The following is a 25,226-nucleotide window of genomic DNA, read 5'->3' on the forward strand; positions in this document are numbered from 1 at the left end:
GGCGCAGGACGCTTGTCTCTGAGGGGCCACCTTGGGGTAAAAAAAAAAGGAAATGATTTATTGGAAGAAGAAGCAAAGATCAGGAAAAAGAGAGTGTGAGAAAGTTTTGTAGGAGAGATCAAAGTCCTATTTCAAGGTTTTAAATGAGAGGCAGACACAGTTGGAGGGTGAATATCTTTATTTTCATCTCAAAGATGTAGCCTAATAAAAACTGATTCATACATGTGTCTGTTGGGTTGATTAAGTGTTTGATGAGAGAATCAGACTGATCTACAATCAATCTGATTATGTAAGGATATGGCCTTGTAGAGGCTTTATGCTTCATGCACAAGGGATGCAGTTGAAAGCTCTGAATACTAGTAAGTAGATCTTTGAGCTTAGATTTTCTTTACTATATACATGATCCTGTTTGGATTGTTGTTGTGCACCAGTGCCCCCAAATTCTAACAAAAGCCTGTTGTGTTGTTGGCATGCAGTTATCTGAGCTGCCTGAGTTGCAGCTGACACAGCTAATGCCTTATTGACTTCAGACACTGATTAACTTACACTGGTTAACTGCTCTGCCTGCCAAACACACACACACACACACACACACAAGAAAAAAAATAAACACATACCCAAAACCTGACCATAAACCCAGATACACACACACACATAATGAGAGGCTGCTGAGAAGGGGTTTGTCTTCTGGCTGGTAATGAGGCGACAGCCATTGTAATTTCCTGTGGCAGATCTCTGCCAGTAAGGGGTGATGCGAAGGGAAACGCTTCATTACAGCTCCAATGCTGCCTCAAGATCTGTAACACAGTTGGATAAATAAAGGTACAACAGGAAATACACCACGAGAGGCTGAGTGGAAACAAGGAGTACAAAAATGTGTTTAGGTGTAAATTGGATTGCACTTTTTGGTGCCATTTCTTTCTGAACACATCAGTTTCTTAAGGTGAGGATAAAAAGGTGTTCTGCTGCCACCTGTTGGACAGATTGTGAAGGTGATACCAGTCCTCTACCTCCCACTGTGTCTCCTTCACACTACAAAATAAATACATGCTGGTTGTTTGATGTGGAACAACATAATCACATTATCACTAATTGTATTTTGAGCTCAGTTAATCAGCATATAAACAGAACCACTTTGGCTTTTTATGATCAAATTTTAAGTTCTAACTTAAACTTTTTTTAAAAAGTAAGTCTGTTTGAGTGTAAGTCTGTGTTCAATACAACATGTAGTATATTATCAGACTGTTGCATCTCTTTATACAGTCTGATTGCAGTTGTGAAGGCAGCTGTGTAAAAGTGCTTGAACATGCGGACTGAGTGACAACATGAGGTCGAGCTCTCCTGCAAAGTTGTTCAGCGGGTGTAAAGTTACGAGCGGACAGGACACACCTCTAGAGGGAGTTCCCGGGGAGGTGGAAACAAGGAGCTGATCACTTCTCCTGCAGAAAGTCAGAAGCCCTTTCACTTGTAGCGAGCGGTCGTCTCAGCCGGCGGCCGTGCGTCTTTTTCCCGCAGCAGTAGCCGTGCCACGAGAGGAAAATGCCCATAATGGGCAACTCTTTACGCGCGGCTGCCCTCCTGGCTTTCGTGGTGCTTTCTATTCTGGTGTCACTCTTGATTAGCAGCGTGCAGCAGTTTGGAGCCACAATATCTCACTTTTCCAATGCAACTCTTGCTGGTGATGAAGAGAAGTTTGCGTCGCTCCGCGGGGCGTTGAATTCCCAACTCAACGAGAGGCGCAAAGAAATTATCCCGCTGCTTTTATTCGATAATGATGATGATGAAAACGGACTACCAGGGGAAAGTCGACATTTTTACCAACGTGATGAAGCACTAGAATCGAGTTTGGATTATAATCTGTGGAATGAAATCACACATGGTTCCAGGAAAGCGCATATGGATGAAATGGGTTGTGATTCTCTGGTGGACATGCAGGCGGTGGAGATCCTCGGCTCTGGATACACCAAACTGGTTGTCAAAGTGAATTTGGCTGGAGGTCAGCCCGTGGCGTTAAAACTGGTCAATGAGCAGGGCATAGATATGGGAAAGTGTGTGGAGGATTTTAAAGACCCTCAAGGCTGCCGTGAGCTCGTGTCTTACAAGTTGAAGAAAGAAATGGTGTTGTTGCAGAGACTGCAGCATCCAAATATCATAAAGGTAAAGAGCTGACTGCCTTCATTTTGTGCATCCATTTAAACTCTTTTTTTTTTATCCACTTGAGAAGTTTTACTGTCCAAATGCCAAAGCAACATTATGGAAAATATATAATTTAATTGCAAAGTTAAGGAATATATGAGAGATTCAAAACTCCTGCTCACTTTAAAGCACAACAGAAACATTACAGGAAAAATCCTGTGTGAATATTACTAAAATTTTCTAGAATTTCCCACTGCTCACATTTCCCTTTGTCTCGCACACAGTGAACTGCATGAAAAGCCTCCCTGGCTCTGCAGGACCTTCCCATGTAATTTAATTAAATTCACTGACCCTCTTCTGACCTTTTTGGGTACAGTTTTGCAAGAGCAGACAATGTGCCTCTGTCCTCTCTACTATCCCTGGTTGCATCTGAAACCCCCAGCGCTTATTCACTCAAACCATTATGGCCCAATCCAGAACTAGTTTGAAACTAAACGGATAGGTTTGCTTCTCACATCCAGCAGTTCTCCTCGACTGTGTGACAGCAGTGTGTCCAAAACAGCTCAATCGATTAATTTCATAGGGCTCATTCCCTTGGCAGGATAATGTGATTTTACTGTCACAAGTCTGCGCCGGAGAGAGCAAGGTTGGCAGAACATCATGTCCTTGCAGCTTACTTCTACGTTCAAGAGCTTTAAGACACTTTAGCCTGTTGCTTTCTCTAATTTCTGCAGTTTTAAAATCAGCAAAAAGTTGCAAGGTCTTCCTTCAGACAGTGCAGTCACACTGGCTCTGTTTTACTGCGACTAACCGCCGTTATTCTCCAACCCGCAGCTCAGAGGTCACTGTGCAGGAGATGCAGGAGGGCAGGGAGGAGGAGGACAAGGGGGAGGAAGAGTCACAGTCATTCTGGAGCAGGGGAATCCTCTCCAGATGATCCAGCTGCTCCAGAGCCCCTGGGAGGACAGATTCAGGGTAAGCACGATATACTACTGCTCTCAGCTGTTGAATACGCATGCTCTGTGCTTTATCCTTTACACTACACTGCACTCTGGGAGGCCGACTGTGTCTCTCACACATATTGCACGTAATACATGTGCAGCCCTCGCCTCTTGGCAGAAGAGATGGAGAATGAAAGACGAGGGAGGCGGACATTTGAAACTCCTGGAGGTCTGACATCTGTCCCTCAGTGTATTTGATCAGGCCATGGTTGGAATGGAGATGGGTCCTGGAGTTAATCCACTGCAGGCTAGGAATGTCATTTCATCTGATATACACACACGCACACACACAAAGCTCTAGCTCAACCCCATCGCAGGTATGCTCACAGTGGGAGTCAACAGAGGCTGAATTTACACTCCAGGGATCCAAGAGTGTGTGTGTGTGTGTGTGTGTGTGGGTGGGTGTGTTCACGCATGGATGTGTTTGAAAGAGAATGAAAGAGAAAGAGAGAGAGAATTAGTGGGAGGGAGAGAAAAAAAGAAGTCAGAACACGCATTCTTCTGTTTTTGGATTAGAAAGTGTAATAACAAATTCTGCAAGTATCATGTCAACTGCGGGGCCTCATGCAACATCACCCAAATAGCCGTTCATAATACCCCCCTCGAGCTGGGCGGCCTCTTTCAGTTTCAGCTACGTTGCATCTGCGCAGGCTACAGTAATCCGGGGGTGTTTGGTTTCACCCACCCCTGTTTTTACAGCACTTCGATCCCACCAAGTGACGTCCAGGAGACCCAGAGCATTACCTAACACTGCAGCTATGTTTGTAGTGTGACAGTCATTTCATGCTCTGTCAGTGCGTTGCTAATGCCTTTATTTTCCTTTTAGTAGCCCACTTATTTTTTTATTATAGGATTTAAAGAGTACTATAAAAACCGTCTCAGGAAATGGCTTGCAAGTGTGGTTGGTGAAAAGTCTTAAAAGCCACCAGCACTGTGTTTTTGTGAGACCGGAGGTTTTTATATTTTACCATTTTTAGCTATATAATGAAACTTAATTATATTGTCAATATGTCACTTTTTCAGGAAAAAACAAGTCAGTTTTAGCTTGAACACCACAATTTTTTTCAGTTATTCCAACTTTTTAGGTTTTTTGTTTGTTTGTTTGTTTGTTTTGTTTGTTGTTCCTAAAAGTTAAAGCACAAAAACTAAACCCAATATTGGAGCTAAAAGTTAGGCTTTAACTATAGACTATTTTAATCATTTAGTTGTTGTTTTTTTAATTATCAATTTAATATTTAATCTATTACATCGCTGAAAATTGTGAAAAAGTTTCCAGAGCCCTAATTTTCTCTGACCAACAGTACAAAACTCAAAAATATTTCATTTGAATTTAATTTTAAATGGGAAAAAAACAAAAAAACAGCAAATGCTAACATTGGAGAGATGCAATCAATGAATTACTTGCATGATTAATCAATTATCAAAATTGTTGCTGATTAACTTTCTGTTGATCAGCTAATTGTTTCACTACTAGTTACAAGTTTCTTGGAGTTACAATGATCTTACTCCGTGACTAAGTTTCAGTGCTCTTAAATAAATCATCAGTCCAGCTGATCAGGTTTTGGCATGTCTGGTCTCCTCCCAGGTTTGTCTGGACCTGGTCAGGCTCCTCCACTTCCTGTCCCAGTCTCCACTGGGCTCTGTGGCTCTGCTGGACTTCCAGCCCCGGCAGTTTGTTACCGTTTCGGGTGAGCTAAAGCTCACAGACCTCGACGACGCCAGTGCAGAGGAAACTGCGTGTCAGACAGACGCCGACTGCTCCCTCCAGTTTCCACACAGAAATTTCACTCTGCCCTGCTCGGCTCGGGGAGTGTGTGAGGGCTTGAATGAGAAGATGAACATTTACAACGCCTACAGGTAAAAAGCTAAAAGTGACAGTTTTACTACATGATAAATGTGCGATTGATGATGGAGTGTGAAGCGGCTGCACGGCTGATTGCTTAAATACAGGCCCAGCTGACACCTAAAATGTTGTTGATAGCAAAGACATACAGCTGGAAGTTTGTGGTTTTGATGGAGAAGGTGTGATGAATAAATTGGTAGTTTCAGTGGGAAAAAAAAGTCTTTTCCCTTTAAAAAGCCTTCAGATTTTTGACAGCTTTATGGACTTGTGTTTGTTTTAACACCAGTGTGAGACAAGTCATGTTCTGTGGGGACTATGTGACGGGGCTTGTCTGTCTGTCTGTCTTTCTGTCTGACTGACTAAGTTGTCTTTGCTTGGCCCCAGGTATTTTTTCACCTACCTGCTGCCTCATCAGGCCCCGTCTGGCCTCACACACCTGGTAGACCACATCATGAACTCCACAGGTGAGGATGAGAGACGTTTTGACATGACAGGATGTTAACTATTGAAGATCAGAAAGCAAATCATTCGGTTATTGTAGTTGTGTAATGACATGCCCTTTTCCTTAAGTGCCTCATTTAATGAGCTCAACAGGATGCTTCATGACATGTAAAACAAGGTAATGAATACAAGTTGTTATCTGCTGAAATCACACAGCTGGGATTAGACAGGAGAGCATAGCGAGGAGAAAACAAATCATCCATATTGGCTGACTATTACTTTATGCCTTCAGTCACTTCGTTTACCAGACTGAATGCATTGTGTGTGTCTAGGGGAGCTGAAAGCTGACATCAATCAGACGCTGGAAGCCTTTGAACACATCCTCCTCCTCTACAAGTCTGGCCTGCACCTGGACAACCTGCCTCCATCAATAATCAGAGGTAAGAGCTTTTGGAATGAAAGCTGCTTCTTATAAAGTACAGTGGGCTCTCTTGTAGACCCCTTTCTCCTCGGAGAGAATGCCTAGCCCTTTTTTTTTTTTGATCCACTTTCAGAGAAAGAGGCAGACAGTCTACACCTCTGTTTTCATTTTGTATCTTTAAAAAGTGAAGGGGGGGGGTAGGTGGGTGTTTCTCCCGCTCCGGCTGTTTTGACAGGTTTATTAGGCAGCTGGAATGAGAGGACAAAACCAACAAAGTGGGATTAATCCTGCATGTCTCTGGCTCAGAAAGCACAGTCGGCGTTCATTTAAAAAAACAGTACAGGGACTGGCACACACAGAGAGTTTTGCTTCTCAGGAAAGTCACCTAGAGATTTTTTTTCTACATGCTTTTTCCTTCATTCATTTAAATAAGAATAATTTTACTTTACACATAGTTTTTTCCATTTCAGAATATCCATACAGGGTAAATTTTTTTTTTTTCAAACTTACCGTCTCGCTTTTGTATTCTCTCCATATAAGCACCGAAAGTCCTTCACTTTTCTTCCCTTCAGCTCGCCACGACTCCACTGCAAACCCCTCACCCCCTCCCTCCGTTCCTCTCAGCTCTATGAAATATTAATAACAGAATGACTTGGTTGCCTTCCTGTGGTGAGATTTTCCATCCCCCCAGATGCTGGACTGTTTATATAGCAGCACTTTGTGAATTTAATCACAGATTCAGGGTAAAGAGGCCCGGGCGCTGTGGCTGACACCAGAAAGGAATGTTTTAGCTTAACAAGGAGGTGCAATGAGTCAACCCTGCTGCTGAGTGTGTGTGATAAGACCTGCAAAAAATGTGTTTGGATATTATTTTTCCATATTGTGGGTTAAGCTAGAAACGGGTATGTTTCTGTGTGGTGGAAGAAGCCTGGTCACACTTTTTTTTGTCGTTTTATAGTTTAGTTTAGTTTAGTTATTTCCAAAGTAAAAGCAATAATTCAAAACTTTGGGAAATACGCTTATTAGATTCCTTTCCGAGAGTAATATAAGAAGATGTATACCACACTCTCATGTTTGTCTGGCTAACCAGCTGCTGACTGTAGCCTTGTGTTTTTATCCAAAGGGAACAAAATCTGCACCGCTAAATTCTGGTACATAACGCCACCTAAAGTCACAACTAGTTGCTTTAAAAATTTGTTTTTTGATGGGATTAAACAAACCAAGACTTTTGAGAATTTTGTGAGCTCCAGAGGTGCTAGTAGGTGTTTTTTTTTTTACCTATGGACAAAGCTAGAACAGTCTTTATGCACAGCTAAGCTAACCAACTGCTGGCTGGTTATATATATATTTATTAGTCTTCTCATTTAATTCTCTGCAGAAAGCAAATAGTAGTTAGTGTATTTCCCAAAATGTCGAACTATTGCTTTAAAGGGACAGTTCACCCCAAAATCAAAAATACACATTTTTCCTTTTACCTGTAGTGCTATTTATCCATCTAGGTCATTTTGGTGTGAGTTGCCAAGTTTTGGAGATATAGGCCATAGAGTTGTCTGCCTTCTCTTGAATACAATGGAACCGGATGGCACTTAGTTCATGGTGTTCAAAACACCAAAAAAAAATATATTTGAAAAACTCAACAGCAATGTCAAAAGACCTTGTTGACAGCAGTTTCATATAGGAACTATTTACTTTCTATCGAACTACACCCGCCAACCGTCTCTCCGCGCAGAAGGAAGCGTGCATCTGCTCTAATGGTTGGTGGGTGTAGTTCGGTAGAAACTGGAATGAACTGTCGCTTTAAATGATTAAACAATCAGAGGAGAAAAACAAAATCACAGATTGTGCAATTGTGTATTAAAAAACACATGGGCTCATTAACAGGTCTCCCCTAAAAAGAGAAAAAAAATCAGAATGGCAGCCAAAGACACAACTATGCTTTATAAAAGAGGCCAAGAGGAACATATTGTAGTAATATATGTGTGTGTGTGCACGTGTGTGTGTGTGTGTGTGTGGGAGAAAGACACTTATCAGGTCCCAAGTCTTAATTTGAAATTGCTGACAGATGTAGATTCATTGGTAAAGTGGATGTAACTTTTCCACAGCTGAGATCATCTGGGATTTGATGGAGGAGCGCTGAGTCTAAGTTTCTTAAAAGGGCCGGTGTTCAGTTATGTGAGGCAAAAAGACAAAGAGTGAATTCATTTAAAAGTAAACTCTACAGGTCAAGCGGAAAAGATTCTGGACACTAAAATAAATAAGAAATATGTTTGACAATCTGTATATTATTATGAGAGGAAGACAGTTTCCTGTCCTTCATCTTAAACACAAAGAAATATTCATACGTCTCTGTCTCCTCGACAGCTGAAGCCAGCCACCCTTTAGCTCCGCAACAGGCCTCATTTTTCTCTCCCCAGAGAAGGATCCTCTAAACACTCCTTTTCCTTGTTCCCTTTTCTCATACCCAGAAGGCAGATCCTCGTGTCTTGTTCCTCTTAACAATACCCACACATACACACACACACACACACAGACACACACCGGCTCCTGCCATTTAGGAAGGTTAACAGTTTGTAACAGTGTGCCTCCTCCATACAGACTCACAGACGAGGCTTTTGTCCTGTTCTAATGTGTGTGTGTGTGTGTGTGTGTGTGTGTGTGTGTGTGTGTGTGCAAGCGTATGTGTGCATGCCTCTTTCTCGTGGCTTCTGCTAATGTGCAGCAGATGATTTAAAGCCAGATCCACAAGACGTCTGACTGAAAGAATTATAATGATGAATGTAAGACAAATGTTGGGGAGGAGAAAGGTGAAGTGATTTTTTTTTTTCAGTTCATTGTGAAAGAACTGAAACAGATTTTTTTTTTTTACATAGACCAACATGGACTTAGAAGGTTCTTGGTAACAATATGTTTAAATGAAGGAAGAATTAATAAACTTAGTGTCCATCTTTTTTTTTTTAGTACACTGTGAACATGTACAGTATGTGGATGTAGGAAAATATTTCTGGGTGTCCGGGCTATGACGTTGCAAAAACTCTGTTTAAATGATTGCTTTTTAGTTTTTTTCATGCCAAGAACACATCCCCCATTTGTTAAAAGATGTGATATTCTATATTTTTGTTATTGTCAAATCAACAAATTAAAGTGCTCCTGCTTATCGTAAGGAAGAAACACGTTGGCCAATCCTGCATGCTGCTTCTAACTGATGTTTTTTTTTGGGCAACAGTGGAGCTTTATGGCACAGAGGAATTAGCTTTTTCATGCTTTGGCTACACAGATAATACTAGTTAGTCGGATCAAATCATTGTTGTTTGTGGTCTTTTCATGGAATTTGTTGAAAATAAGAAAAATATGGAATATCACCAGACTTAACTAACTGGATCCTGCTGTTGCCAGCAAGTGGCCACTAGACATTTTGATCAATGTAAAACCACTGAATTGAGTTCATATATCTTTAAGCTTTTAAAGCTGTCAGTCATAACCACAGTAATTCTCCTTCTACGTCAGTAGGAGCTTTGAAACCTCTTTGTTCTTCTTATCTGAATTCTCTTCTTTCGATGCTGCTCTGTATCAGTTTCCCCGCAGGGATCATTCAACTTTCATCTTATCCTCAGCGAGTGCTTCAAAAATCATTCAGTAGCCTCTTGTATTGAAGTGGCATCTCCTCCTCTTGTGTTTAGATTACACCATGATGCGAGGCATGGGGACCTCTGGGAATGTGGAGTACCGCTGCTGGCCATCCTACAGCCAGCAAGGCTGTGTGCTGTCGGTCCACAGCGCCAGAGAGGCAGCGTACATCTGTAATTCTCATTCTCAATGCAGCAGCTTCAGTCTGAGTGGACACAAAACCTGGACGGGTTAGTAAAGCCACAAATGAACTACTTTCTTTCTTTTTCTTTTTCTTTTTTTTTTTTGCAAGTTCTCCACTCCCTTCTGCTCTGTTATCTGATACACAAGTCTGAGAAATGTTATGGTTTCCCAGCTCGCTCTAGTCTGAATAAAAAGTTAAATTAAAGAGGTTTCATGGACAAACAGGGAAAATGCTCCACACTCAGCTGCTACTTCTTTAATCTGTTGATGAAGCTTTTAAAGTAGGAATGTATAGTTATTGTGATCATCAAGTCAGAACATGTTCCTTGTTAGTGTTGCTGACTTGTTAAACATTTTCCTCTCATCTGTTTTCCTGCTTTTAGGTCGCCTCCTGGCCTCTTTCAGGAGCAGCTTCAGTCATCTGGTGCCTGATGGGACATCGGAGGTGTATGTGAAGAAAACCAAAACTCCTGAAACTTCTACAGTGTGACGTGAGGAACGAGCCTGTTTCTGGAGTTATTAACAGAGTGGGACAAGGGGTAATGCAGCCGGCGATGTGAAGCAAAGCAAAATGTTGCGCTTAAGATGAGAACTGTGTCCTCCTCGGAAACATGTCGAATGCAGCTCGGCTCTGTGATTTGCAGGAGGAGCGTAGAGGCTGGGCTGAGGAGAAGGCGTTTGAAGTGAGGCAAGTGAATGTGATGTATTTATAGGGCTTCTGCTCAGTGACTGTTTGATCTGCCTGCCAGCTCACTGCCTCTGCCAACTACTATTTAAAGGGATTTCCCTTCAGGTACAATTAAGGAGGGGAGAGCCTTGTGCCCTCGCCATGTTTTTTTTTTTTTTCTACCTTGTCTTTATTTTCCCATGTGTGTTGGCTTTTGTTGCAAGGCAGAGTCACCATAGTAGGATTTTTTAAGCCAAAGAGGCAATAAGAACAGCCGCTGCAGCTCGGCGTTTGAAGCCTGAGGACGAGAAAAGAAAACAAGCTCTTATACAAATACACTTTGATGTTAATGCTCTGAGGTTGCATCTGTTCTTTCATGGTTCCCTGGCTTAGCTGCGCTGTGGTATGAGACGGCAACAAGCATGTAAGCATATACACATCAACAATGAGCAACGATGATTAAAACCATTCCAGAGCAGTCTGTCCCTGCATACTTTTGTAAACATAGTTTATAGTGTTTAGTTCATTAATATTTATATGATCAAATGAAATGTAATTGTTCTTACATGATTGTGCATTATAGTTTATGTGCACCTTGTGGGTGAAACCTTTATTTTCAATGAAAAATTATTCACTTCAGTGTTTTTTTTATACTTCACTTATTGTAACTGTACAGTTTTACAATTTGTAATTTTATAAATGTATTGTTTCTACTTATTTTTTGCTGTCGTGGTCATTTTTATTGTATTAAGTGTAACTATAACTAACAGCCTGTTTTTTTTCTCATTAGCACCTTTGTGTGTGTCTGTGTGTCCCTATGTGTGTGCGTGTGTGTGTGTGTCTGTGGGGGAGGTGAAACTTGCATGTCTATACTGACTTGGTTTTGTGTGTGTGTTTAAGTCCTTTATCTGCTTGCATGCCCCCACATCTACAATCTGCAGCCCATCTGAATAGGTGAGACTGCAAACCTACAGAGCTCCGCAGAGTTTGCACAATACCAAAGGAATGCATTCAAATGCCCTGTCATGCTGGGCTCATTATGAGCCTTAATTAATACTTGTAAATGAGCTTACTTACCGTCCCTTTCTCATGGTGAGAGAGGGGGCATTACTGTAAGACAAAGGCAGTCATCAAGACAATCGGAGCTTAATCTGCGGTTTGCACACGAATGGGCTTGCCATCTGTGCCTGCCAGGAGGAGCCTGGTGAGGTTGAGATAAGGGCAGGAGTGCAGGGTGGCAGGCAGAAGTATTTGTAAGGTCAGGACTTCTGGCATCAAGATTCAACAGTCACAGAGTTTGTAGTGGAAGAGAAAGAGCAGACCAAATACCTGTGATGTCCTGACACAACCCAAAGACTTTTCTTGTCATCTCCCACTCTTCACATGTTCCCTGTTGCATTTGTAAAGACAGAAACGATCAATAACTTAAATGGTGATGATCATATGACCCAGTCTCAAATAAGAAACAAATTACCCGCTCTTGGTCACATTGAAACATAAATCTTTTTAATGTTCAATTATGTTTAAATTGACCAACATCTTTGCCAAGACATTTTCTAAACCATGAAGAGAGGAAAATTGAATTACAAGAGTTAAAGTATAGTACAAATATCTTTGAATGTGGTGACTTCTTTGCCTCTGACTTGAAAGGACATGTCCTGTCTACAAATTACACTTTTATGGCTGAGACACTGGGGAGGCCTCAGGGTCCTCTTTGCCTCATGTTGGCCCCTTGTTGTCTGGACAAAGCTGGCTGATTAGAGTCTGATTATGGAGATAAGGAGTCTGAGTCAGATTAGATAAGACCAAACCAACTCACTGGGTTAACACAGCAAGACGGACTAGAAGGACTGGTTGCATGGTTGGGAAAGAATCCCCCACAGTTGTGTCTGTTTTATCTGTGCCAGAGTAAATATACCTAAAACCCGACTGGAAGAACTACAGATCGTTACAAAAACCTGAACACAAAAACCAACATTAAACTTGTTAGATTGTTTTATTTCTCCAGAGCACATATGTAGGTTAGGACTCAGCAGTAATATCTCAGTAATTTAGAAAAGCAACAAGATGGTAAATGAATGGTCGGCTAATATAGGTTAAAGGACTAAAATTTGGGGAAATGTGCTTTCTTGCCGAGCAGTAGATGAGAAAATGGATACCATACTCTCATGTCTGTATGGTAAATATGAAGCTACAGCCAGCAGCTGGTTAGCTTAGCTTAGCATAAGACTGGAAACAGGGAACCAGCTATATTGTATTTGTGGTATTTGCAAAACCACAACTTTTTGTTTGTTCACTTTGGTTTTTGTACAGACTAAAACAAATGTGAAATTATGTGTTTGTTAGTGAGTGTAATAGCTGCTAGTAGGCTGATTGTTAAACTTAATAAAGAGCCAGGCTAGCTGTTTCCCCCTGTGTCCAATTTTTATACTAAGCTAAGCTAACCACCTCATGGCTGTAGCTTTAGTGTCAATCTTTTCATCTACCTTATCTAACAGTCAGTGTATCATCCTAGAAATGTCCAGCCATTCCTTTAAAAGTAGCTGTAAACTGGTCATGTTCCATAACTTTCCAACAAGCTACTCACAAATAAGATAATACAGAACATATCCCAGTTTCTTCAGTAATAGGCTTTAATTCATTGAAGCTTCCAGCTGGGGTTCATCCTCCTCCACATCAGCTCAGAGAATAAAACGTCTGGCGTCTGACTGGTTTGTCTTGGCACTGTTTTTGACAGAACTAACGGATGTTCTGGCTTCGTTTGAGGCTTGCACATGTTGTTTTATGCTCAAATGTTTTGAAGCGCATCACGCATGCAGAACGCTGATAGATTAATTAAAATACTCAGTTGGATGTATATTCACTGCACAACAATGCGTCTTTCTTCATATTCAGGTTTTTTGGAGAGCCTGAGGTTGGTGAATCAGCCCCTGCGGTTGTTTGAGAGGAGGTCTTCACAGCATAGTTTTTGTATTCTCAGTTAAGTCTGAAAGTATTCCCTTTCTTCCCCTGACTCTGTTTATTTAGCTGGAAAAAATGGGTGGAGGTTTGAAGGTTGAGCTACTCTGAGCCTCTTTTTGTTTATTTTGTTATGAAAGTCACATTTTGTTTAGGGATGTTTTCATTTTTGCATCGCGGTGAAACATTTAAAATGATCATATGCTGTTCTCATGTTCATGTGTGGTACAGTCTTCCTCTGTTTTTAACCGTGTAATTGACAAGTTGCTCTTTTTTAAAGGTTCAGGGAAGGAGAGGGGGAGGAGAAAGTCTGTGTTTTTTTACTCAGCTCCATACCCCTCCATTTCTGTTTTTTTTAGTTTCCAGTTTCACCCGACTTGTTTCCGTCGGGTTTTATTCATGACCTCCATCTGGAAATAATATATGTTCATGAAAACAAGCCATCAGCAATTTTAGGGAAGAGTCTGTGTGTGTGTGTGCATATGTGTGCATGTGCAGGGAGGGGACATTAGGGCCTCTTCTGCGGAGTTCAGGCTCCTCTAAGGAACCACCGATGTAACAGTGTTAACACAGTGAGAAAGACGTCTATGACTTAGCTAAGAACCAAAGCCTCCATCATCCTCTCTTAAAATCCTACGGCAATGCATTTGTGGTCTGCCTAAAGTCTCTGATTCAAATGTAAAGTTAGTCATCAAATGTTTGAAACCGCAGCTGCTGGGAGAAATTATGTGTCAGACAGGTCTTTGGCAAAGTGTTTGACCTTGGCTCAGACTAGAAATATGCATTAACTCAATGAAAGCCTGCATAGTTCTGCAGGAAAGAAGATCTGGCTTGTGTTTGAGCTGCTTGCAGGAACGTATGCAGCCTGTGACGGAGAGATAGAGCAGATATTCACTCGACTCCAGGCTCACAGAACACCTCTGTGCCTGTCTGCCGCCTTGGCTGCGGCACACAAGAGACCGGCCGGTCACACCTGAGAGCCTCTGAAGAGTAGCCAGACATTTAGCCGCTCTGTCCCCAGCACAGAGGCCTCTTAGTTTGCAGGACACTGTCTGTATATCTAACTAACTATTTGTCAGTCTGCCTGTCTGCCTGGAGCCGATACAATCTCTTTTAAAGCCATAATGGCTTTAGCAGGCCCTGAAGGAGAGAGAGCAAGTAGGTGTGTGTGAGGAGAGGTTTTCATTTCTGCCTGTCTGCGTTGGGGTGGGGGTGTGGCTGGATCATGTTTTAAAAGCCCTGAAGTTAACCCCAGTCAAAAGGTTTATGCCTATACCACTAAAGCCACAGAAGCATCTTGAAAGGTGTAATAGCTCTGCGTTGTATCCAGTGACATCTCCATGGACCCACTGCATAGTTTCCTGGCGTATGATAAAACAGATTACTGCAGTGTTGAACAAAAACAGAGATAATTAAAGGATTTTTCATTTTTTCATTTACCAAGCTGCAACAGCAGATTCACATTTAGCTTTAACACATATTTCACAAAAGCCTGAAAATACTTAATTTATGTGGTGTTCAGTGTTTAGTCTGAGTGTCTGTGGTGTTATTGCAAAACTTTTTTGGTTATGAGATCCCCACATGTTCTGCTGCCTTGCATTCCCTCCCACTACATCCAAGCAGCAGCAGTCCGATTCATTTTTCTTTTGAAAGAAAGACAGACCTCTCTTCCTCACCAGTCATCCATCATATGGAGGCTCTGGAGCCTCCTTTCACCCCACCCATCCTCCTCTGCACTGCCGCTGGTCTCCCCTCTCTCTGAAACACTCCTTCAGCCCAAAACCTCGATAGCCTTACTATTAATTTAGGCCTCCGCCGCTGCTGTTAAAATTTTCCACTTCATACACAACTCCAACCTTCCATCGGTGTCCTCCTCCTGCCAGTCTTCCACTATTCCCTTCTTCTTCCAAGTCACAGCCCACAACTTCTATGAAGCATCTGGAGTTTCCCCTGACTTTCAGCTGGCTGAGACCTGAGGGCAGGGCTGCTGAGGACCAGGAACTGCGGTTTGTGTGTGTGTGTTGCTGCCTACCACTGCTGTTCAAATCAAAGTGGCTGCCTTTTGTTGCATGCTCAGGAATCCCCTCCGTCACACCTCGGTCGTTTCCCAGCGGGGGGGGGGTCTCTTGCCCCAAGGCAGAGGAAGACTTCCTCCTCTATAGTTAATCTTCTAGGCTACTAGAAATACATCCTCTGACCACCCTTCTGAGTTACAGGATTATACTCAAAGTGTATTCAACACTTTTAATTTTGATAAGATTAAAAAAACTTCAAACATAAACAAGTTTAACCATTTTCTTAATTTTTCTCATGACAGCTATGATGAAGTATAAGCCTATAAGGAAAAAAGCACATCAGAATTATTATCGGAATAAATAGTAGTACTTTCTTTTTCCTGCTATTTGATGTCTTTATTTTGGCTTTTTATATGTCTTACTGTATTTTTAAAGTTGGATACAGTATATAGCAGTAATCCCGGGTGGAATAGGCCAAACTTTTGGTATGACTAGATAAAAATTAACTTAAGCTACTGATTATAACTACAATTGCAGAAGTTGTTTGTATTCTCTCTCTCCCTTTGGCACAATTAAAGTGCAGTTTCAACAGCCTTGTTCAGGTTGTTAAACCTGTGGAGAGCCGTGAACTGCAGCTCTTTGCCACAAGTCCCCAATTTGGGTTCTGCCCACACGGTCATAAAACAGTTAGTGGAATCATTCGGAGGCTGTTAGATTTAACACTATTAAGAGTTCATTAGTACCTGCATACACAACTGCTGCTGCCATAGGAGGATCATTAACATACAGCCATTAAATGGGTATTTTTACACATATTAATTAAGTTCCCCTTTGGCTATCACCTGTAAAAAAAAAAAATCAGTGGGATTTATTTTAATATATACACACATTTTAATTCACTCTTGTATATGAGTACACCATTACTGTTGTTTGATATGAAGCAGTCCAAACAACACAGGTTTAAATTTAAACTGCAGGTCTTAAACTGAATAATTATACCCTGCGTAATTACAATTAATTAATATCAAAATAATTAAATTTACATTTAAATGCTAATATGAATATTGATTAAAAAACTATATAATGATAATTAAAGGACTTCTATTAAAGGTATTCTGGCTGTAAATAGAGTTTTCTAATATTATTCTCAGGGCTTTAAAGGCTTTAAAACCTTAAATAACATGAGACTCCTGAATATGTAGCACTATAACACATCAACACATAAAGATTACACTGCATTTATGTGCATAACATGATGAATATCAAAGTGCCTGCTACAGTATGTGTCTACAACACAAAAATTGATCTGCAGATGAAAAACAACAAAACAAAACATCAGGATGAAATTATATTTACATCAATATATAACATTAAACAATTAAATGTTCATTAGGACTATATGTCTACATGATATTAAACATCTGGCTAATTAATTTGAATAAATCCGTCATTAATCTTAATGTATACAGGCATTAATTTTGTACTTAAGTACACGACACTGAGAGACTAGATAACAGTTTAAATCAGCCACGTCTAATTACACAGAGACTGTCATAAACACGGCTAGAAGACAAGCGAAAAGAGACAGTCTATACCCAGGAAAAATAATTAGGGCTGCAGGTAACTTGATGTCAAGGTGGACATGTGAACTGGAGAAAGTGGCAGCAAGTTGTAGAGTGACAATGAAAATAGACAGAACTTGCCAGACACAGGGGAGGGGAGAGAAAGAAAAACATCTCAGTTGACAGAGATTTAGCTACCGTAGAGGTCGACTAAACATGGAGAGAGAATAACATTTTCTTATGGTATCATGACAAAGTAGCTTAATAATAGGCAGCACCGTACACTCTTTTTTTTATTTAGTAAGGGTGATTGACACAGTTGACCATGTACAACTCGCAGATACAAATCAAAGAGTGTAAATTTAGTGAATTTGTCCTCTGAATTTGTAGAAATTACCAAACATGTCTCACAAGGATCCATGTTGGGTCCCATTTTATTTCCTATATAAATAATATGTCCTTAATCCTACATGATAGCATCATTTATTTCTATGCTGATGACATGGTTTTGCCGATTTTGTTAAGCTGGCTATTTAGAACATATAGTGCATATTACCGTTCAGAAGTCAGTTAACATGTTGAACACTTAAACTGATTAAACCAAATATTTTCAGAATTGTAAATAATCATATAAAATCATATTTACATCTCTGATTGTCACATATTTAACATGTTTTATATCATACTGGATATATTTTGGCATTTGGCTTGATAAGTTGCTCAAGTTGAAAGGTCAACAAATGTAACACTTATTAATTATACAGAAACCAACTTTGTTTTTCTGCTTTCTATAATGATCTACCACCTTTTGATGCTGTTTATCATTATACTCTTGGTGTTACTCACCATTTCTTATACACAATGGCCTTCTTTGTGCGTAGAGGATAATAACATTGCTATTTTTTAAATATAAATCCAGTCGTCACAAGGTTCCTCCAGCCCTCACTTGTCTGATGTGTTGGAAAGTCATTTCCCACAATACTCAATCATCAGAATGACTCATATGTTATTAAAGTTCTATTGTAAAACTCTCAGCTACTTTTTCATCACCTTTTATTACCATTTGATGGCTTCTAATTTCTCTTGATTGTTCCTTTCACTGTTGTCAGTGTCTTTTTGCTGAAGTAGCAACTTTTAATCTCACAACCTGTTTTATCACTTTTTTGTGCTCTTATTTCTTCACTCATTGCTTCATTGTAACATCACACTATTAAAAATGAGGGATCATCCTGAACGGCTTTGCTGGATAAAAGTAATGTTACAGAATTGAGTTTTAAATTGTAAATGTGACTGGCTGATACCATTCTTCTAAAGCTGTGTGTACTTCAGCAAACAGGTAGCATAACATCACTCTATCGATGTATATAAATATTTTCTCAGATTTTCTGCTTCTGCCTGACTTTTCCCAGTGACCTGGTTTCTTGTGTGCATGTTAAAATACCAATGCAAGATAAACCCGAAAAACTCATATTAAACCACTTAACAATCTAATTAAGCATAATTTGGGCACCATTTTGGACACTGTGTAGTCTATTACCTCAGCCGAAGTAATTGCATTTAATAGTCACAGTGGTGGATGCTCCACTTTCTGTTTGCCAGAGCGAGAGGGGTCAAGAGACCTTTATGGTGTGAAGGTTTGGGTTACGTTTGCAAAAGGACCCTCAAGCTCTTCTGCAAACAAGAGTTGGAGATCAAACATCAAAGCAAAGCTGGCCCCGGTGTGAAGGCAGGGGTGCTGTGATGGGTGGGGTGGGGGGGTCACTGACAGGTCCTGAGGACAGATAACGGAGCAGGAAACCCTCCTACATCTCATCCCCCTGTGTTCTCTCTGAATCTCAAGATAACCCCGGTCCCTGGTCCTAAATCCTAACCTCTCTGACACTAGTGTTGCTGGACAACTATACCATCTGACCCCACTTAATCACATGCTGGACCTTTCCCTCGTGATAATCCTCCCAGTCAAGTGACAAAGGGTCAGCTGAGCAAGCTGAAAAGTAATTCAGGAACTAGTTTACGGAAAGGTTGGCGGTGAGCTTAGTCAAAGCTGCACAACGTTAAGTATGTTCTGAGGGACATTTGTACGCACAAGTGGGGCAGTAATCTGCACAGAATTATGAAGTGCCTGGCAAGCTCTTTTCTTTGTCTCCTCTGTTATGAAAGGCTTTAGCAGGAGAACCGAAGCCGGCTGTGGTCTTTTATTCTCCTGCTTTCCTCCTTCGGTGTTTTCACTGATTCTTCTTTTTTATGTTGCCTCTTAACTTCTTGTCTCTCTACCCCTCCACTAAAAAGATAACTTCATTTCTGTTTTTCTGTGTGCTTATCTGTCTGTGTTTGGTAGACATTGGCGACTCTACTCATAAACATGGCCCCTGGTTTATTTAGAAGAAGAAAAAAAAACAAAACATTGAGATTAACATAAGTTGTCAAGATTGCAGTCTTGAGTCGCTTGACCCTGGAAATTTCTTGGTATCCAGGCCACTTAAAGAACTGGAGACAACAAAGGATTTCTCCTTATGAGAGGGAGTTACTATTTAATGAGACACCAGCGCCCCTCACAGGAATCAAAAGCTACTACAGCTGACCCCCCAAAAATACAGAATCTTGCTGGAACAATGCCAGGTTTTGGCCAACCTGCCTTCCAGTGGATAAGAAGTTCACTAGAACTTTCTGTTATCTGCAAAAGGCTGATGAGATAAGGAGAAGAGGCAAGAAAAATATGACGGAAAACATCTGTGGCTCTGAAAATATAATTGTGAGTGTGTCACGAGAGAGTTAGGCCTTGTTTTGTTGCAGGCTACATGAAAAGAAAACAGTTTTCTTAGTTTTATTATATTTTAATGGTGTGATAAGTGTTGTAGACATATGAGAAAGTCAGTGAAATTATATTTAAAAAGGCCTGCCATATCTGAGAGAAACAGTATCCCAAGGGAGGACTGTTGGTTACAAATTTACTGTCCAATAGCACAGCGTGTGAAGTTTGATTGGCATATCCACTGGCCACTGGTCACCTTGTTGAGAGAATGTGAGAGAAAAGGAGGAAGGATAAGAAGATAGAAAGTAAAGTAAGAGAGCTGGAAAGCTAAGAGTATAAAGCAGAGAGAGATATTAAAAACAGGGAAAGGTTATATACAGAAGAGGCTGCTGTAACTCAGCTAAGAAGACACTGTCCTGATCCTCATCTATTTCTGTGGCCATGTCTGACTGTGAGGGGCTTCCTACGGGTAAGAGAAAACAGAGAGTTTGCATGTATGGAAATGTGCACATCTGTTTATGTGTGTGTGTGGGTGGGTGTTCATTCAAGGGATGCATGCCTGTAAATTGTTTAGATTGGTGCGGGTGTGTGTTTTCTGTCATTATGTGAGTGTTTGTGTATATATTTGAGGGAGGGGTGTTTCTGAGCCCATCCTGTTTTAGTCTGAGCCCTCCACTGGGACAACTCTCCCAGCAAGTACTCAGCTACAAAGGGGAGCCGGTTCAGTTTGGGCCCTTATATGGAAACGTGGAGTGAGTTCACTCTGGTTTTGTCAAAATAATACAGAATGACTTTGCAGATGTTTTAATCAGACGTATGTGGAAGATGAAAAGAGGATAGAGATGGGGGGTCAGGTTGGATGGAGGGGGAGGGGGGGGACATGCAACGTGAGCTACAGATGTTCTTAGCAAGTTCCCGTAAGAAAGATTTGTGGATATAACGTGTGACTTGGCTGTTGGGGATAAATGGTATAAAGATGTGTTGTGTGTACGTGCAGGTGTCTGCTTGTCTATGTGTGTGGCAGCGTGTGGGGCAGTCAAGCGTTAAGTGAAGGGTCATTTCCCCCAAGTGCAGCCAAGCTGAGAGGAGAGCTGAAGTGCTGCTACCGCCTGGCTGACACACCAACAAAAACAATCAGTTATAAATAGAAACCTTCCTCTTGTCTTGTTCTCTCAGTCACTCAGTCAGTCTCTCACTCACGTTTCATGTGGTGCCCCTTCCCTCTATCTCCTCTATCTCCCCTCAATGCCCTGTTATCTTCTGTTTTTCCTGTTTATCCTCTTTCTCATCCCCCTTTTGCCTCCCTCTCTGGTTCAGTCCATGCATGATTCCCTCTTCAATTTAATTCAAGATGACTCAGCGGTATGAGAACCGTTTGATGTTGCTCAAGCCCTGGCAACAACTGCCAAGATTGTGGTTATTACATTAGATGGGCAGCTGACCAGTCTCTGACCACACCTTCATTATCATATCATGTCAAAGCTTCATGCATTTAACAGAAAATTACATCAAAGTTAGTAAATTAAATCACTGATGCCAGAGCTTCTTTACCTTGCAGTTGATCCCTTTTTTGCATCCTCCTGTCCTGATTCACTCCATCAGCTGATAAAAATAAGCTTTTTGAACCCCAATATTACAAACAAATTATGTAATTTTGCACACAGTTTGAGAATATGTGTAGCCTATATTCTGTATCTGCTTATTGCAGCACTTTAATGAAAAAAAAAATCACAGTTGAAGTTAATTAAAGGAAAAAACCGAGACAGGTCTGAATGCTTGACCCCTGCAGTGAGGGGATCTGGCATTTTGCCGTCATGGGGTCCACTTGTCCCCTCAGGGGGAAGGATCACTGCAAATCAATACAAGTTGTTCTGAGTGATCAACTTTATCCTATGATGAAACATTTCTATCCTGATGGGAGTGGTCTCTTCCAGGAGGACAATGCCCCAATTCACAAGGCACAAGGTTACTGAATGGTTTGATTTGTATGACAATGATGTAAATCATATGCTATGGCCTTCGCAGTCACCAGATCTCAATCCAATTGAACACCTACGGGAGATTTTGGGCAGACTTGTTAGTTAAATGAGGGAATATCTTTTTGAAGAATGCTGTTCATCGCTCCAAAAGAGTTCAGAGACTTGTAGAATCAATGCCAAGGTGCATTGAAGCTGTTCTGGTGGCATGTGGAGGCCCAATATCTACTAATACACAGTGACGTATTTCAGCAGTTCATGCTAGTAAATGGAAAAAGAAGAGCCTGATAGTGCAGACTCAGAGGAGCACCCCCTCTCCTGTCACAGAGGAGTTTCATTAAGTTGTAATTCTTAATGTTTTGTATAACATTTTAACCAAATGTTCCTTTATACAAATATTTGAAATACATGGAAACCTTGTAATGTCCCCTAGAATTTAATAATAAGTTCTGTAAGTGTACAGAGTGAACAGAGCAAAGATGCAGATGTAATGGTGGACCCACCAAGGATCTGTGGGACTGAAGAGGTTAACACTGTGTGTATGTTATAGTTATCTAAAGGAAGCAGTACTTGTAGAAATGAACTGTTTAGAAAAAGAAGCCTTTAAGAGAGTCTGATACTAGGAATGACTTTTAGGCATTGTACAAAAAACTGCAGCATTTCAACAAATCTCCTGCAGGTGGCAGTATTAGCATACTTTATGAATGATGGCACTGCTCATGGAGTTAGCACAGGGTTGTGCACATTGGGAAGTTAAATGAGGGGAAAAGAGAGTGGGAGTGGGAAACCAAAGGGGAGCGAGGAGGACAGGAGGTAAGGAAGGAAACAGGATGGAGTAGGGAGGATGAAGGAATGAAGAGCAAGGCAGTGTCTGTCTCCTAGGAGATCATGGTGAAAAATAAAATCAGCTGCTGCTGTGTGTCATGTAACTGAGACTCATGGGGGCATAAATGAGTGCTGACAAGTCTTCGTGTGACAGAAGAGAGTCATCAGCATCCAGTTGCCACCGCCTTCAATACAGATGCTGTATGCAGAGACTGTGTGTGTGTCTGTGTGTGTGTGTCTGTGTGTGTGTGTGTGTGTGTGTGTATGTACTAGAGTGAGTGATTTCTGAAATACAGATGAGAGATGAAGACTGCGTCACGGCCCGCTGACGTCAGCCCTCCATCTGTGTCCTGAATATGAGGACAAGTAGCTTTGCTGATGTTAAACCTATTCCTCATGTGAGCAAACTGGCTAAAAATGGGTCCTTTGTCACAAGAGTTTGAGCCTAATCACCTGCAGTTTTGTGTGTGTGTGTGTGTGTGTGTGAGAGAGAGAGAGAGAGAGAGAGTGAGAGAGAGAGGGAAAGACAGTGCAGGGAGGAGCCTGACTGCCACAACATATGTATTGGAGCAAACTCTGCAGCAGACACCTGATTTCCTCAGCAGAGTTTATTTTAGGCGTTATCGATTGAAGGGTTTGAGTTGCTCTGACTTTGAAAGACAGAGGGTGAGAGGAGAAACCGAGAAGTGCAGAGAGGAAGAGTCATTTGATGCAGAAAAAAAATGAATGAAAGAAACATGAAACAGAAAGAGAATTTATAATATAAAGCTGTGGGAGGTGGTGCATGAAAAGCAAGTGAAAGGTAGCACTGTGTGATAAAGGGGTGTGCATTTTAAACTTAAGTCAGATCAGGTTTGTGTGTGCATCCACAGTATATATGTATACATATATGTGTGTGTGTGTGTAGGCTTGTACAGGGAGAGAAAGTGTGGAGCAGAGTTCTTGGTTGTTCAGGAAATGGGGGGAAGGGTGTACATGGATGTTTCAGCAGCCTGAGTCAGATTTGATTAATGTTGTCGTCGCTTGAGAGAACACACAGCCTTGCTTAGTCTGGGATACACTGTGTGTTTGTGTGTGTATGTGTGTGTGTCCATACAGTTACACACACCAGTGTTGATTTTCATGGTAGTGATGAGGTGGCTTTAGCTTGCCGTCCTTAAGATAAATGGATCATTTTCACATCAGTAGCGAGTTTGACGAATTACAGTGTCTCCCACTGACCTGTGAGTTGTTGTTTTCTGGTTTTAAATGGGCGTACACAGCAGCGGTCATATTAGTAGATTTCCATGGAGTGCAGTCCAGAATTACACCAATCTGGTTCTACTCCTGTGTCCGAGTTATGCCTCATTAACATATAGATTAGATGTAGAGAAGTCAGTGTACTTTATCTGTCTTTCTATGGCATCATTAGTGTGCAGGCGAGGAGGTCAGGCAGGGAGGAAGGAGGTGGGAAGAGGTATTAAAGGTTGACACAGAAGCAATGAAGGCTCAAGTGATGCCCACAGTAGGATTTGATATGGTGTCATGATGTTATGAATGTCATACATTAGTGCAGAATAATATAGCAGCTCCACTTTATTCTCAAAGTGTTTGTGTGCTACCTGGAAATCTAATCTCTCTCTATACATACAACATCCATTGCATCTCCTGGAGGAGGGACTCTTCTTCTTCTGCTGCTGCTAGCTGACACCGATTGATTATCACTTGACATTTACTGACATCATCAGTTCTTTATTTAGCACCATTTTCTCTGTAGTTAATAATATTCAGTTTGTTATTATCAGACCATTAGTTGAATTTTAAAGTTAAAGCTGGAGTGTAGGACTTTTACATATAAATGAATGTCTGTTACATTCAAGCCCTTTCCAAACGAGTTCACACAATGCTGATTAAGCCTATCACTGCCAGGTAAACCTCTCTGTATTTCACAGTATACAAAGTTTTTAAACCTGGTGTCTATGGCGACTTTCCCGCTCTGGCGCACTGGTAGTGGTGCGTTTTATGTCAACCAGCAATGATTGGGTTGCCAGAGCTGAAGGGTGCTCATAGAGCAAGTGCACCAGAGACTTCCTCCAGCCAGCTAACTTCTGGTTTACCGTGTTGCCAATTTAGCAACTTTGTTGCTGGATAAAGCAACCTTTCAGACCCGTTTAGCAACTTTTTTTCAAAAAAGTGGCTAACAACATATCTAGCTATCTATTTTTTTGACAAACCATAACTTCTCTTCTCTTCAACCAATCATCAGCCAGTGTGGTGGAAAACTGCCTTTCCATGATCAAACAAATGTGCCAGTGAGAGTGCAAAATTGACATTATGCCAATAAGAGACAGTTCCCAGGGAGTTAGCAAGAAGGTAAAATGGTAAAATGGTTAAAGGCCGCCAGGTCCATTTTTAGTGTGAGTAAAAGGTGGAAGACGCTGAGACAGTAATTTCTAAGATAAGTCACACTCGTATTATCACCAACGCGTCAAGGTGACTTATGAACTCAGAAATAATGAACAGATGGTTGAATATAATTAAAAAATGAGGTGGAGTCTAGAAACTAAGCTCCACAATAGGAGGGGTTATGAAAAGTATATAATATGAGGTTTCATGATTTTGCATTAGGTTTTTCTTTATCCAGAGATAGAGGCCTTGGTTTGCTCTGTATCTCTGTATGCACAGTAAACCTATTCACATTGAACTCTAACAGCTTCCAGTGAGTTTTTCTCTTATAATTTTTGAGTTTAATACTAAGTTGTGGGTCACCTGAAGATTTATTGGCCCATTTGAAGGTTTTTCCACGACACCAGAGACATGAATGAGCTGTGAACGTGCCCCAA

The 25,226-nt window shown here is 41.1% G+C and overlaps 2 protein-coding genes across 2 annotated transcripts in view; both read left to right on the top strand.

Moving 5' to 3' along the window:
* The first annotated feature begins 1,381 nt into the window (after positions 1-1,381).
* Positions 1,382-11,073, top strand: pkdccb (protein kinase domain containing, cytoplasmic b). Its single transcript, XM_067614058.1, has 7 exons — positions 1,382-2,157; positions 2,971-3,111; positions 4,723-4,994; positions 5,365-5,444; positions 5,754-5,861; positions 9,520-9,696; positions 10,033-11,073. Exons 1-7 carry the CDS (start codon positions 1,540-1,542, stop codon positions 10,137-10,139), a joined length of 1,503 nt encoding a protein of 500 aa, XP_067470159.1. The 5' UTR covers positions 1,382-1,539; the 3' UTR covers positions 10,140-11,073.
* Positions 11,074-19,617: 8,544 nt separating this feature from the next.
* eml1 (EMAP like 1) overlaps positions 19,618-25,226 on the top strand; it is a 54,494-nt gene continuing 48,885 nt past the window's right edge. The window contains exon 1 of the mRNA XM_067614306.1: positions 19,618-20,072. Coding sequence (XP_067470407.1) covers positions 20,045-20,072 — 28 coding nt within the window. The 5' untranslated portion in view covers positions 19,618-20,044. The remainder of the gene's footprint in view (positions 20,073-25,226) is intronic.

The sequence above is a fragment of the Thunnus thynnus genome, chromosome 16, assembly GCF_963924715.1.
Source record: "Thunnus thynnus chromosome 16, fThuThy2.1, whole genome shotgun sequence".
In the NCBI taxonomy this organism is placed as follows: domain Eukaryota; kingdom Metazoa; phylum Chordata; class Actinopteri; order Scombriformes; family Scombridae; genus Thunnus; species Thunnus thynnus.